This window comes from Eulemur rufifrons, chromosome 30 (assembly GCF_041146395.1).
Source record: "Eulemur rufifrons isolate Redbay chromosome 30, OSU_ERuf_1, whole genome shotgun sequence".
Classification (NCBI taxonomy): Eukaryota; Metazoa; Chordata; class Mammalia; order Primates; family Lemuridae; genus Eulemur; species Eulemur rufifrons.
In genome coordinates this window covers 131,118,615-131,133,961 of record NC_091012.1, presented here as the reverse complement: position 1 = coordinate 131,133,961, position 15,347 = coordinate 131,118,615, and the positions used below count along the sequence as shown (strand labels likewise).

The 15,347-nt window shown below is 40.7% G+C and overlaps 1 protein-coding gene across 2 annotated transcripts in view; it reads left to right on the top strand.

Annotated features, from left to right (window-relative positions):
• REPS2 (RALBP1 associated Eps domain containing 2) overlaps nucleotides 1–15,347 on the top strand; it is a 186,269-nt gene that overhangs the window by 108,945 nt on the left and 61,977 nt on the right. For both annotated transcript variants that reach the window (XM_069462874.1, XM_069462873.1), the window contains exons 10-13: nucleotides 289–358; nucleotides 2,221–2,274; nucleotides 6,717–6,762; nucleotides 9,930–10,066. In XM_069462874.1, coding sequence (XP_069318975.1) covers nucleotides 289–358; nucleotides 2,221–2,274; nucleotides 6,717–6,762; nucleotides 9,930–10,066 — 307 coding nt within the window. The remainder of the gene's footprint in view (nucleotides 1–288; nucleotides 359–2,220; nucleotides 2,275–6,716; nucleotides 6,763–9,929; nucleotides 10,067–15,347) is intronic.

The window sequence follows — 15,347 nt, the reverse complement described above, 5'->3', positions numbered from 1 at the left end:
GGACAAATGCTGTGCAATTCTCTGGGTGAATCCCAGTCCAGGTTCAGATTTAATACACAAGTCTTGATCTGCATCATTATTTTTTTCTTCTATGTATGTAAAAACGTCAATACAAATTAACTTATACCTCACTAGGAGCCTAAAAACATAAGATATTGTTAAATGTCAGGGTTTACTGAGGACAGAAATGTTGGCAAGAAATATAGCTTTTAAAACATTTTCATCATATGTGCATGTCTCTTAATTTCCATTCCTACCTGTATGATTCATTTACTTTTCTTTTCAAAGAAGGCATCTGTTAAAGACATGGCTGACTTTCCTGTCCCTACCCAAGATGTGACCGGTGATGACAAGCAAGGTATGAAAAGAATGAGTTTTCTTCCTTTAAGGACATTTTACTTGTTTATTTTTCCACTTTCTTGGAATGCCTGGCTTCTAGAGCATATGAGGACAGCTCTCAGTATGTAAACACATTGGCTAGATTAAGTACTTCAAATTGTTGTCCCAAAACAGTAGTTCATAAAGTGGTAGCAAAAACTTGAATATCGGCTGGGCGCAGTGGCTCACGCCTGTAATCCTAGCACTCTGGGAGGCCGAGGTGGGAGGATTGCTCGAGATCAGAAGTTCAAGACCAGCCTGAGCAAGAGCGAGACCCTGTCTCTACTAAAAATAGAAAGAAATGATCTGGACAGCTAAAAATATATATAGAAAAAATTAGCCAGGCATGGTGGCACATGCCTGTAGTCCCAGCTACTTGGGAGGCTGAGGCAGCAGGATCACTTGAGCCCAGGAGTTTGAGGTTGCTATGAGCTTGACACCACAGCACTCTAGCCCGGGCAACAGAGCAAGACTCTATCTCAAAAAAAAAAAAAAAAAAAAAAAAAAAAAAAAAAAAAAGCTTGAATATCCAAAGCCCCACAACTCATTCCCCACCCCCCCCCAGTCACTGCTGACCCTCAGGCTACTCTGAATCTTTACATTGGAATCTGGTCTCCTAGGGGTTAGGAAATGACTGGAAACTGAAAGAATTGAGAGCTTAACATCTTAATGCTGACAGATGTGATCCCAGGACATCAATGTAAATGTATATTTGCACACAAGTCTAATCCATGAGAAAGTTCTCTTCCAGACAGAGCTCTTGTCTCTCTCTGGGCTTTATCTGTTTCTTGGTGGCTTTGTGGGTATGGAGGTGTGCTATGGAGCCAGCTACAATTTACATATCTTACTGGGGGCTGAGAAGCGGTACAGCACAGTATTCCATGTTAGAGCTGCCATCAAGTATGGGGATGAGTTGGCCTGAGATTAGCCAGAAGTGTAGGAGGACCCTCTCCCTCACCCCCTATACATTGTATAATGCTTTATAATGTACTAGGTCCTTTGGCATACACTGTCTTATTCAGTCCTCACAAAACTGAACAGAGGCTGGTATGTTTTATCACCTAAAATTTAGAGATGAGTAAACTGAAATTCAAGCAGTATGAATCATTTGCTTAGTTATTAAGATAAAGAGCTTGGGCAAGAACCGAAATTTTCTAAGTCTCAAGCCAGTATTCTGTTATCTGATATTGATTCGCTACCCATGAATGAGAAGCTTATTTGAAGGGACAAAAAAATCAGTGAAGCTATGTCAGGTTTTATTATTGAGATCTGCCATTGATTCAGCATTGTACAGGGACTGAATGTGAAAATAAGTTTTCCGAGGAACAGTAATTGTATGCTCTCTATTTAAATACTTGCTCAGCAGAGGCAGATGGAACTGAACATTGCAGTAGTATGTACTCTGATCGCTCTCTTAACTGGTGGATCTTAGCCATGATTGCACAGTGGAATAACTGGGCGAGCTCTAAAAATACTGAAGCCTGAGTTTCACACCCAGGGATTCTCATGTCATTGGTCTGGATGTCAGGAATGAGAGGGGGAAATTCCTGATACTTCCTGGTAATATTCCTCCTAACCACTAGAGGTGCACTCTAGAAAGTTGAAAATATATCTTTGCTCTCTGGAGAAGGTGCACCGGTTTCCATACTCCAGGAGGTCTTTATTGTTTTAGTAAATACTATAGCAACTTCTAGAGGTTTGTAAGATCTGTTTTTTGTAAGTGTTGACTAGGGATTCTTTGTTTTAATGTAATATGCTTCAGAAATAAAAATTTTATGGATGGTTTTCTTTTCTTCTCCCTTCTCTTTCTTGTTTCTTAAAAACAAAACAAAACACCACTAGCTTTGAAAAGTACTACCAACGAAGCCTTACCAAAGGACGTGTCTGAGGATCCAGGTAGGAGAAAACCATATTCATATACTTTTTATATAATTATTTGTAATTAAGAAAACTAAGTTTCAATGAATAGAAGATTGCTACCTCTATGATAGTGTGTTTCTCTCTAAATATTTGTCTTGTGTTTTCTTATAAGGAAACCTTTTGGCTTTTTATCCTTTTTTTCTTTTCAGGTATGAGAAGAAGGTAATTTCTTTTTAAGCTCTGAATTTAGGTTTCTCTGAAAGGATCACTCAGTGTGAATTTAGGGTCTTGTTACTAAGTGTAAAATTGAGAAGGCTTGAAGGTAAATGATTTCAACAAGCCATTATGGTTTCTGTGTAGGGTAAGGAACTGATGGGATAGATCAACTAGAAGCCCAGAGTTGGTTATTTTCCATTTCCAAAGCAAAAATCCCAAATATTTTCTTTATGCTTCACCACCGGGAAAGCAAGTTTATGTGCTTATACATGGGGTGGATACCAAGGAGAAAAATAATAGTTGTGTTTGTCCAGTTTCTTGGAGAGTCAAAACTGTGTCTGTGGAGCCATGGAGAATAACTGGGCCTGTGTCCTCAGCTCTTTCTCTCTCGATGGAGCCATCATTGAACCAAAATTAACCTAGTTAAAAACAAAGTGGCTACGGAAGATATTATTACTGTTTGGAGCTCTGCTTATGAGGACATGAACGAAGTTGCTGCTTTCCCTCTTACTGTTATCTCTCTTGCATATTTAATAAGTAGCAAGCTATCATCCCAGGCTTATTTGTTTAAAGTTAGAACAGAGGAATCAATATAATGTTGAGGTTTACCCTGTGATACAATATTTTCCAAATGCCAAGCTCATTCAAGGCTTAAAAGAGAGGTGGAGGGAGAGGAAGGAGTTGGGGGAGGGAGGGAGAAAGGGGCAGGGAAAGAGAGAGAGAATATATGCATGAGAATATATGATTGGTGTCAGTGATGGAGGCCTGGGAATCCGTATTTTGAGACAGCTCCCCAGGTGATTCTGGTGCTTAGCCTGTTTTCAGAACCGCTACCTCTAGAAGGTGATGCTACAAAATAGAAAATTAAGATTGTAGATCAATCGTGATTCCAAAAGTAGTGGGAATTCCCAAGCTTAAATTTGATTTTTAAAACTGATTGGGTTCATTCATCATAGGGTGAAATGCTCTATTAATGTAGGCCAAATGCCTGAAGTCAGTTTTTCCAGCTCTAATTTCTGGAGCTAAAGTGGATGCATTCCAGTTTTGGTAAATTTCATGTTATGGTATTAGCAAAAGCTATTTAAATTTGGAGTGTTAAATTGGTGCTTCTCCAACAGTCTTTAAGGAACATAACTCTTCTATTTTTTTTAGGGTTCTTAGCACGAGATCAAGTGTTCTCTGGGGCATGAGCTTTAGATCTCATTTTTAACATTCCTTCACTGACTAGGATATGGCATCACCAAACAAAACCTAACAGGTGTGCCACAGTACGTGAAGTACATCTGGATTGGTGTCACGTTGTGCCTGGGAACATGCTGTATGTTTTCTGATTTGTTCTTCCCACTGCTGCCCCTTTCTGGATATGAGGGACTCCCTCATTTCAAACATAGTTAATATCCTCTTTCCTGGGAAATGTTTGGATTCCCAGTGGGAGACACAAGAGTTGCAAGGTGGTGATTTAGAATTGTGGGTGGCTGTCCATGCCATGTGGAGAGTTCACCTCAGTTCAGTTGCTGCCTTTTTGAAGGGTTCACTTTAGGCTTGCTCTCTCTTCCTGTTCCCATTTCCTGGAAAGATGACATGCCTGGAATGTTCCAGGAAGTTGTCATTCTTCTTCCCTCCGTCCAGCTAAATGAGAAGCTATGTGTGATACATTCATTGGCGTCTGCTTGAATTCACAGCACAACATGCCCTTGCCATTTTTGCAGATATTCACATGCACCAAAAACCAAGTCTGACTTTTGGAGGCTTGGAGGATGATAGAAGAGTTAAGAGTCTTCAGCTTTTTCTAGGCTGAAACCTGTGGAGAGCTACCAACACCTGCCTAGGATATATTTTTGCAAGTGGAAGGAGAAGCATCTCCCTGCCCTGCTCTCCCACAGTTGGTGGTAATAATGATGATGAAGATGATGATGGTGTGCTGGGTGATAGATTGGGTGGTACTATGTTATCAGGGAATGGAGACATTCCTTGTTAAATATTCCTCATACACCCTTACCCTTTTAATTGCTGACAGTGTATATATTAATGGAGTCTAAGAGATTTTTTTAACCAACATCCCATTCCAACCTAATTCAACACAGCCCACTGCACAAAAAATCTTTTTCTTGATGTGTCTGGGTCTTGCTGAGGTTTTAGGTCAGTTCACCCTCCCAGTGCAGTCTTCAGACTAATGTTGGTGATTTTAGCAGCTGCTCCATTGCCAACTATCACTCCATGGTTTTACTGGGGCAAAGCAGTTCTCTCCTTCCATTACCTGCTCCCACCTATACCTCCTTTGCTGTCCTAGAAGGAATCGGATCTCCAAAGCTTGAAAAATTAGGAGCTTTATTTGTGCTTCTACAATAGTAATGTTTTGTAATTCTAAAATACAAATACATTCAGTTTTCAAAGAACCTTCACCTTCTTATCTGTCCCTGTGAGAAAGGGGCTGTGTTTTTATTATCTTCATTCTGTAGGTGAGGAAAATGAAGTTTGGGGAGGTAACAGCTAGTTTGCATCATGGCCAGGAGGACCGCCCAGGCCTTAGGACTCCTGGCTTGGTCTCTGGCCCTGTCTCTTCGCTGTTCATCCACATCCTCACCCCATCTGTCTGTCTGTCTGTCTATCTCTCACCAGCAGGGCTCACCCCTCCTTCCACACCCATTCCTACACCAGCAAAAAGGCAAAGATAATGGCAGTTGACAAAGGAATTAACAGTCACCGTGGTCTGGTTTGGGGAACGGTATTTTAACGTGGCCGGGACCTCTCCTACCCATGCATTTCTTGAAAGCAGTGGGGCCTGAGGGAGAAGAGGGCCACGGAGCCAGCCGCAGGCAGCCTGCCCAGAGGGCTTCCCCAGCTCTGCGGTGAGTCTGGTCACGCTCTGCCCACCCAGCTCCAAGGCAGCCTTGTTGGCGGGGAGAGAGGCCACCCCCTTAGGCCACCCTTCTTTGCTGCCTGGGCTTTGCAGGTGGGAGGGAGGGATTTTTCCATCTGTATCCAGGTGCAGGTACACAGTAATGGGCAAGAGGGGACTCTGACTCCTTGGGCTCTCCGTGCTTTCCAGGGCTGTGGCAGTGTTTCAGTTGAGTGAAGCCAGAAGATGCCTGTGTTCTCACTACAAGCCAGAATGCTTAGGTCAGGAGAAAGGCATCTCTTCTGCAGTTGACCACATCTAAGGGAATATATATCAGTAGTTTGCTTTGTGCCTTATTGGCATTTATGAGGATTCTCAGCTCCCCTTTCTGCCCTGCTTATCTAACCCAAGGATTTTAATGATCATCATAAAGTCAGGCTGCTCCACACCAAGGAGGGATTTTGTCTTTGGAGCAATGTAAATGAGGATTGGATAATGCAGTGAGACATTTTCTTTTCAGAAGAATTTGTGAAAACAAATAAATGATGTTTTCCTTGTTCCTCAGCACTCTTTCTATGAATTTTTATGACATTTGATGATGAAAAATTTACAATACTTGCAAAACCATAGCGTAGATACTGGTTCCTAAAGTTGACTTCCATAGAGGAAAACATTGAAAACATAAAAAGAGGGTTAGTATTTTTGTAAATTTTTCTAATTACGCTTCACAACTTGTGATGGGAAAGAGGACTACATTGGTGTTGGTAGTGAGCAAGTTAGTTTGTGATTTAAGTTCGATGAGGAAAAGTCATATGGCTGACAAAGTATTTAATGATTTTATTTCATAATATTCTCTGTATGATTTGGTCACAGAGATGTGGGACACAAAGAATATTTTCTTATAGGGAAAGCTACATAGCTCACTTCAACTTAACTTGTGGGAACTTTGCTTTCTTGTGGCCTTGCTGCCTTGGTCGTATATTTTTAAAAAATGTGTAGCCAGATAGACTTCTTCCTAGCTTTCGGGGGAGACTGGTTCAAAATCTATTACTAGGCTATCATGATAGACCAAGAAACCCTCAAGTGTGAATCCATCATTATATAAAAAGACAACCCCTTACAAGGTGTTGTCTTTTTATACTGGAATGTCTTCATTAATCAACTTGGATTTCAGAATGGCTTCTCGGCTAGTGTTATGACAAAAGGAAAAATATGCTGGCTTTTCTTTCCTTTTAATTGAATTTTAGCTTTAGACTTAAAATGAGAAAATCATGACAATGTGGAAGTGGTCAAGTTCTCCACATGGACATTTGTATTCCACATTTACCTGTTGATGTGTTCTGTACTAGCCCAGGTGCTGCATATAAACCTGTTTAACTGCAGAAATGAAACCCAAGCAAACAACAAATAATCTTTGTTTCAGCAACTCCTAAGGATTCCAACAGTCTCAAAGCAAGACCAAGATCCAGGTAGTGTTTGTTTAATTTCTGCTTTAATGCCCTTTGTGCCCTGACCCTGATTACAAATGAAAGCCCCAGACTGAAAACCCAACCCTTGATTTCCTTTCCCCTTAGATCGAAAGCTCAGGATCTGAGCCATTTCACTCATGAGTGGCTTGATGGGAACATTCAGTGATGCTGGGGGGCCTCTTAGTTTCTGCAGTTGGTCGTTAGTGCTGGAAGGTGGCGCCTGCTGTGCTTTGGCCCCCTGCTGTGAAGTGGGTTGTGTGGGATGACCCAGTTGTTGCAGGGTGATAACTAATAGGGGGAAGTAGCTTTGGAAAGAGGGAAGTATGGTTCAAAGGTAACAAACACTGGAATTTGCTATCCTGACAAGATGAATACCAAAAAGTAAGAAGTCTGGGGAATAAAATCTAGAGTAGGGAAAGAAAATGCTCATGAGGACTTCAGTGAAGCTTGAAGCTTCAGGTGAGCAGTGCTTATGGTCTGTTTGAGCCTATCTTAGTGCCTCTTCTCAGCCTCACAGTTTTTAAATAGTTAGAAGCTAGTAGAAGATGGAGAGCCAGTAAGGGAGAGCTTTGGTTGACATCAGACTCAGACGAGAGGAACAGCGGGAAATACAGAAACACTAATAGAATTAATCCATCAAAGAGAAGACACGGTACTGGGAGCGCTCTTCACCAGAGGAACCGCAGTGGAAGCTAGGGTACTATGTGTGTGTTTTCTAAGTTTTGCTTTGGCTCTTAGTGACTTTTTCCCTCCTTTGGCTACTAGATACATCCTTGAGAAAGTAAATTTAAGTCTGATCATATTTTAAATGCTTAAAATACTGACATTGAAGGAAATCTCATGTCTTTGTAAATTAAAGAGTTACCCCTTACTTTATCTTTTATGTCTGCCTTTTCCAAATTGGGGTTTTGTTTCTTTGTTTATAGAAGGCATAGGTATTTATATTTGCATATTTTTAAAAAATATATAGAGTAATTCATGTTGGTGGGAAGAAATAGCCATTCTTTCTCTCTGTGGTCACCACATTTACTCATCTTTTTAAAAAGGATGAATGGATCTTTTACAAATTTGTACTAGCTTTGGGATGTGGGATTAGTAATATTTATGTGCTTTCATAGTAGGGAACACCTTCTTTGAATTGCAGAAATCTCCTTATGCGTACTATGTTAACCATAAATTGAACCTCACAATTTTAGCTTCTACTGACTTCTTCTCTCCCCCAAAGTGAAATTTGCAAGTGAAATTACAAAATCTCATAGTCACATTCTATTATTAATGTGTCTGGCCAAATTTTGCATATTATCCTTTCAGGGATTGGTCTCCTGGTCTAATTTGGATGATTTCATTTTCCAACTGGGTCTTTACTGAGACCAAGAGAATCAAATCATTTTTATCTTCCTTTTTAAAATAATAAAGTTTTATAGAAATGTAAGAGAAAGAGGGGAAATCACCATTCTAACACTACTACATTCATCATTTTGTCAATTCCCTGCACATTTATGTTTTAATTGGTTACAGTCATGTTACAGTCTCATTTGATATTCAGTAACTATCCATATGAAAATATAAACATACAGGTCATATATGGAAATAAAATGGAAATGAAGTGTGTGGTATGAGATAGTGTGCTTAACTATATATATGTGTGTGCGTGTTCACATATATACATGCATACACGTTATTTATATACAAACACATTCTTTCCTCCTTAAGTGAAAAATGTCACTGACATAGGAAGTTCTCTTAATTTTTAGCTAGGGTCTCTAATTTCCTTTTTAAATGAATAGTTCCCATTTAGAAACCTGTCCTTTTGTGTTAATTTCCTTTGATTGTGGTTGAAAGTGTTAGAGCAGTCTTCCCTGCTAGTTTCTATCTGCCTTTGCCTTGCCTGTCTTGCCAGTTATGTTACAGGGACCACTCCAGAGCATGTCACATGCCATTATGATGGCTTTATTAAAGATTGCAACCTTGCAAGACAGACAAAACCCTCAACTACCACAAAGAAACCTTGAGAAACTTATTCAGGAAAATAAAATCTCGCTATGTCAAAAACAGCTCTGTTAAGAACTGAAGGGGCTTAATAGTAATTGATAGATTCTAATTTCCTAGGTGCCACTCTAATAGCTAAATATGAAGAACAGTTTTTTGAGCTTAATTTGTCTCTAGGACATATCTTGACTCAAAGATTATTTTATGCTGTGACATAAAGTCAGCTAAGAAGCCGAATAGAACAGACATACATATCTATTTCCCAGATTCTTTTCATGATCACTGTATTGGGAACCCATCTTTAAACATATTCCTAAACAATGAACCAATGTACAGAGTTGGATTAATTTAGAAAATAAATAGGTTTCCAATAAATATTCTAGCTGCTGCTGCTAAAGGATTTCTTCCCTGGCTTATAGGCAGTATGAGAACCTTTTAAAAATGGAATTTAGAAACAGAGACAGACTAGAGTTTGAATTGAACCTATATAAACTTTCTATCTGTGTGACCTTTGGTAAGTTATTTAGTTCCTTTTTCTTCAAATGCCAGTATTAGAATTACAATCTCATAAGTTACTTAGTTAACTATGCTTTGCTACAGATTGAAGAAAGTTAAAATGAGGTTTTTGCTTTGAAATTTTCCCAAACCTGTATTTCTCAGGGTAAGACAAGCTAGACCCCATAATCTGATAGACGTGTATTTTCCTTTCCTAAATTTCATTTGTGGCATATTCCCTTGAACATTGATTCTTACCCTCAGTTTATCTGTCCCAATTCCATTTGAGCCTGTCATCGTATTTGCAAGTAAACAGGAGAAAAGTTCTGCCATCAGTTAATACCATGAAGCCCTTCTGATAACACATGGAAGTGCATAAGCCGAGGGGTTGCATGTTATTTTTGTTAACAATTCCAATAGAAACTGATTTGTATTTACAGTTTTTTTAGTAGGGGTCTAAGGTATAATAAGAGCAAAGAGGTTAAAAAGACCCCAATTCATGGTTGGATTTAGAGAATTACTATAAATAGTGGCATCCAAAGGATAATAGAATTTATGGCTTCTTTGGTAGCTGATCAGTCCTTTGCAATCACTTTGACTTTGGGGATATTTTCCATTTCAACCCAACATAAGAGAGTAAAGCTTTGCTCTTTCCCTTCTGACCTTCCCTTATTTTGCTACAGATCTTACTCTAGCACCTCCATAGAAGAGGCCATGAAAAGGGGCGAGGACCCTCCCACCCCTCCACCGCGGCCACAGAAAACCCATTCCAGAGCCTCCTCCTTGGATCTGAATAAAGTCTTCCAGCCCAGTGTGCCAGGTGAAGTGCCCCTTTGCCCTCCGAGCCCTTCCCTTTCCTGTTGGAGCCAGTCGATGTGTGTCTGCCACAGAGGCCTTTGTGAGTCTGAAGAAAAGCACACCTGGCAATTTCCCATCCCATGAAGCTCTTCATGTGGCTATGGTATTCTTGAGAGGGAAAGCAATTCTAGACAGATATATAGCACATGTGTCTGGAGCCTTGCCCATACTTTGCAATGGATCAAGAATTATGAAATTCTCTACTAAGAGGATAAAAATGCTTCAGCCCCAGATAGCCCACTGAGTGCATGGCTGGGGTCTTGTTCTCTGCATCATCGTAATTTGTAAACAAGGTAGATCTGCCAGTTCCTCAGGTGCTCTTGTGGTTCTTATGTGAAAGACCTTGGTGATCGCTGCCTAGCCGGAACTTGCTCCTGAATTTTATCCTTGTGGGGAAGATTGTGTATCCTGTAGGGTTTAATACTAAGGGGGTTCTAAATCTGACTGTTGGGGGGGGTTGGTGGAGGGGTCTAGGGCAAGGGTGCCTTCAGGTGGGCTGCTCTGGGGCTTCTGGGAATGGAACTTTCTTGAGCTAGCAGCTATACAGCTGGCCTGTCTGCTCCCCTGGCTTCCTATGAAGTGGGAGATGTCCTCCTAGGGAACAGAAGATGAGAGATATGCCTTCACTTTAGTGAAGGTGATAGGATACAGTGCCATCCCAAGTATTATTTTGGGAGCAGCAAGGACCTTTCCACCGACTCGTGCATGCAAGCTATAAATACAATGATTTCCTGGAACTTTTTTAAATCAAACCAGACTCAGATGCTAGTGATTTGCAGATTGTTATCTTTTCTACTAAAGCAAGAAAAGACTCTTCTTGGCTCACACATTAGCCTGACCTCTGTGTCTGGGCAGAGCTCAGCATGTTTTATTTGTTCTAATAAAGTACTCTCCTCACAGTAAAGTTATAGATTGTTTTTTAATATACCAGAATCTGGAACTCTGTATGAAATTTAATTCTCTGCCATGAGTTCATCAGACAAAAATTTGCCTTGAATTTCCCCCCATACTTTGATCCAAATTCTGGCATAATTTCATAGTAACTGGTATTTAGGGTGGGAGTAACCACGGGTGATGATGCTATGAAAATTTCACATGGCTGGTGGATTATGACCTAGAATATTTTTCTATGAATGCAAGAAGATTAAAACAAACTGGGAGGCTATCTCAGTATCTTACTCTTGCAAGGAAGGAGGCTGGGAGTGTGCAAGCATCTCTCAGGCCATGTGATCCAGCAAGGAGGTACCAGCTCAACTGTATTTGAGAATTGACACACTGTGGTTTTTACGACATTGCATCATACAGTAGAAGAGACAAAACTGGATTTAGAGCTCAGTTCAGCTTTTTATTAGCTATTTGATTTTCAGTAAGTGACTTAATCTTTGTGCATCTCGTATTCCTAATCTGTAAAATAGAGCCAATGCTTCATGGACTTCGAAGGTTTTGGTGAGCTAATAAACATAATCTGAATACCAGTTGAATATCTCATATCTGAAATGCTTAGGATCAGAAGTGTGTTGGTTTTCAAATTTTTTCAGAATTTGGAATATTTGCCTTATGTACTTACCAGTTGAACATCCCTGATTCAAAAAATCCAAAATCTGAAATGCTCCAATGAGCATTTGCTTTGAGCATCATGTCAGCACTCAAAAAGTTTTGGATTTTGGAGCATTTCAGATTTCGGATTTTTGAATTAGGGGTACTCAACCTGTAGTACCTGTTTGGCCCATAGACCTCAATATGCATCTGAGGCCCATATTCCCATGGCCTACAAGTACCAAAAATTTAATGCCTCCAGGGGCAAGCCTCCCCCGATGAGGATAACGCCTCTGACCCCTTTGACCTCCAGGGGACAGTTCTGTGATTCTTCCTACACAGTTCTTCAGAAGCCTCGCCGAGAGCCTGCAGCCCGACTGCCTGCCTGCCGCAGTACCCCATTCACGAATGCACCTTTTCTTGGCGTGCTTCCCTCCTACCCTGCCTCACTTCCCCACACCCAAATAAAATACCTGTTCTCAAGTCGTTGTCTCAGGGGCTGCTTTCAGGATAACCTGAATTAAGATTGCTTCCCTTGATATCTCCAGTGTCTCTGTGACTTCAAGATGAAAAGTGTTTTGGTTTGATAAGAACCCTTGCGGTAGGGCCTGATAAATCCATGATTTAGACAAAGACTAGCTAGATGGGCAATGCCTGTATTCATAGCCTAATTCCATTGTCTTTTCAGTACAAACTTACACAAATGAAATTTTAACGAGCAGTTTAAATTTATCACACGAAGAATAGAATACTTCTGCAGTATGAAAAGCAAATGGTATCATTGCATCTACTTTATTTCCATGTTAATTAATTCTCACACAAAAGTACAAAGGTCTGTCTAAATTATGTAGAATTTTAGTGCATTGCATATTGCTAGAAATTATTAAAATTCTGACAAATTAGAAACACATGAAGTAGAGTCTAAACCTGCCAGAAGAGTCCCCCCAGTGAGAACCATGGTAGCCATGTAGTAATCCCTTTGCTGCACTGGTCTTTCTGTATCACTTTAGATAAACAGGGTCACACTATTCTGTCTCCTGATCTTTTCGGTTAACTATCTTTCTATTTCATATAGAGAACCACATCATTACATTAATGCCTGTGTGATGTGGAGGTACCGTAATCTATTGTGTCGTTGGAGAGCTCTCTCTCCCTCCTCCTTTTCTCCACACTTTCCTCTCAAGCTCACCCACTGCTCTGATCCCGCCCCCACTCCTTTCTCACCCTTGCAGGCCTCTCTCCCCACTTCATGTCCTCCTCACACCCCTGTGTCCCTTGTGTTTCTACTGCTTGCCCTCCCCTTCTCTCCCCTCCCCTTCCCTCTTTTTGTCCCTCCTCCTCCCCCTGACAGGGCGAGCCCCCCCTTTGCCAGGCTCCCTGACAGCACTACTTTGCTCTTCTGTTATAAACAGGCAGAGGTTATTAATGAGTTCATAGCCACATCTTTGTTTCCTCCTCTAATTATTTTCTTAGGCTAAATCCTGCGCATTGGAGTTGCAGGGTCAAAGGCTATTGATGTTTAAAGTGTAGGTATATGTTGCCAAACTATGCTGTAGAAGGTCTGTCAACTTAATCCGTTATTAACATTGTCTGAGAGTGTCTCCTCACACCCCTGCCAGCACTGGTTCATGTTCATCTTTTTAATCATTACCTATATGATAGGCAAAAATTTCCATTTCCCTGATTCCCAGTGAGGCTAAGTAGCTTTTCATATTGTTACCAGCCATTAATATTTCTTTTATTGGGAATTGCCTGCTCGAAGGCTCAGCCAGCCTCTGCTGCTATATCTCTCTTTGCCTAACCATGGGATCACTTATCTATCTCTTCTTCGTTTTGCCTGAGAGGTTCGGGGCTTCCCTAGCTCAGGCACTTGGGAATGTGAGGGTGGCCATCGGGAATCGAACCTAACTTGCTGCTCTCCTGGGGCCCTGTTCCTTCCACCCGCTGCTTCCCCTCCTGTCAGTTGTGTAACTTAAGACAAACTACCTGGGCCACCCTATTTGTAATGATAGAAGAAAAGGAAAAGCAAAGAAAAGAGGAGGAGATAATGTGAGATGAAGCCAGATGTGGACTTGAGTTGAAAGGGAAAGATAAAACGAAGCCCATGTTTAACAAAATGGTACTCACAGGATTGTGGAAAACAGTGAATGACGCTAAGTTGCTGAGACAGAGTGGCCTAAAGTGGAGTGATACTGTGGAGAAGAAATGGGATGGAGAGAACATGCAAAGAAGCAAAAGTAAAAGAGGAAAATGAAGAGAAAGATAGGGATAGTTGTTACACAGGAGTGATGATGTTTATACACAGGAAGAAGCAGGAAATGAAAAAAAGATTGTAGAACCAAAGAGAGGAGAGTCCACAGACTCTTGGTTTAGGATTCAAGTAGGATTTAAGGGAATAGATTAGAAGTGGGTGGCATTCACACCTTCAAATTTATGAAAATAGGTAACATGATATGGGGCATTCGTTTAAAGCTTCAGGCCAGGAACTTTCATCACTTCTACTCCACTCTAACAGGGGAAACCTAGTCCCATTGATATGCCTAGCTGCCAGGCAGCTGGGAAACGTAGTGCCTGGTAGGGGAGCCATTTCCCTGTGATGCTCATCTAAAAGATGGGAGTGGGTGTTGATGGATAGCTTTTTCTACCATACCCCGTATGGCCAAATACATTGAGATGTACATGTTAAAACCATTATGATGGCTGAACAAAACATATCCATGGGCAGTGTCTGCCCATGGGTAGCTAATTTCCTATCTCTGCTTTAGATATACTGATAATAAAAATTCATTTCATGATTAAGAAATTATGATACATCCATACTATGGAATCTTATGAAGCTATTAAAAAGCGTAAGGTATGTGTACTGCATGGAAAGCTATCTGAGATAAATTAAATGTAAAAGATATGGTACAGAATGTGTATATTTGTAAATGTATAGACAATTTCAGGAAGGACACTTAAGCTGGTAGCTATGGCTGCCTCTGGAGAAGGGAACACTATGACTGGGGATAGGACTGGGAGACAGGCTTACTTTCTGTTGAATACCTATTTGTATCTTTTAGATTTTGCCTCAGGTACAGATATTGCCTATTACAAAAAATTTGCTTTTGATTCTTTAGCTGCAAAGATAGTACCTGACAGTACTAGAGAAGTCTTTCCTGCCTGAGTTTACCTGTCTCAAACTTGCCTACCATTCTGTATCTAAGAGCATCTTTATAACCATCTGCTACCACCTCCTGGAATGTAGCTGAAATGACAGAAGCATTCTGGAGCATTTTTTAAAGCTCTGATAATACTCTTTGGATTACTTTTCAGTGTCCCTCCGACACTGAGGAATAGTAGTTTTGGAGGATTTCCCAAAGCCTCCAATGTGAGATGTACAGTTGGGCAAAGTGTCATGGTAAAGGCTTTGTCTTAACTTGAAAGGTGGGTGTGTTTATTGAGTGGTGAACTGAGAGGTCTCTCCTGGGTTTTCTACAAATGAGTATTTGTTTCTGTAACTTGAGAAATAGGTAAGCCCTTTGGGAGTAAGAGATGTTCTTAAGACCAAACTTACCTTTCAAGTTCCCTAAAGGATGAATTTGGCCACACAGGCAGCTCTGTCGCTATAAATTTCTTTATTGTATTATTCTTGTGAGAGCTGCTTGTTCCCTTTTAAATCTAGGAGGACTTAAAAATTTTGTAGGATTATGGGATTCCTGCCCCAC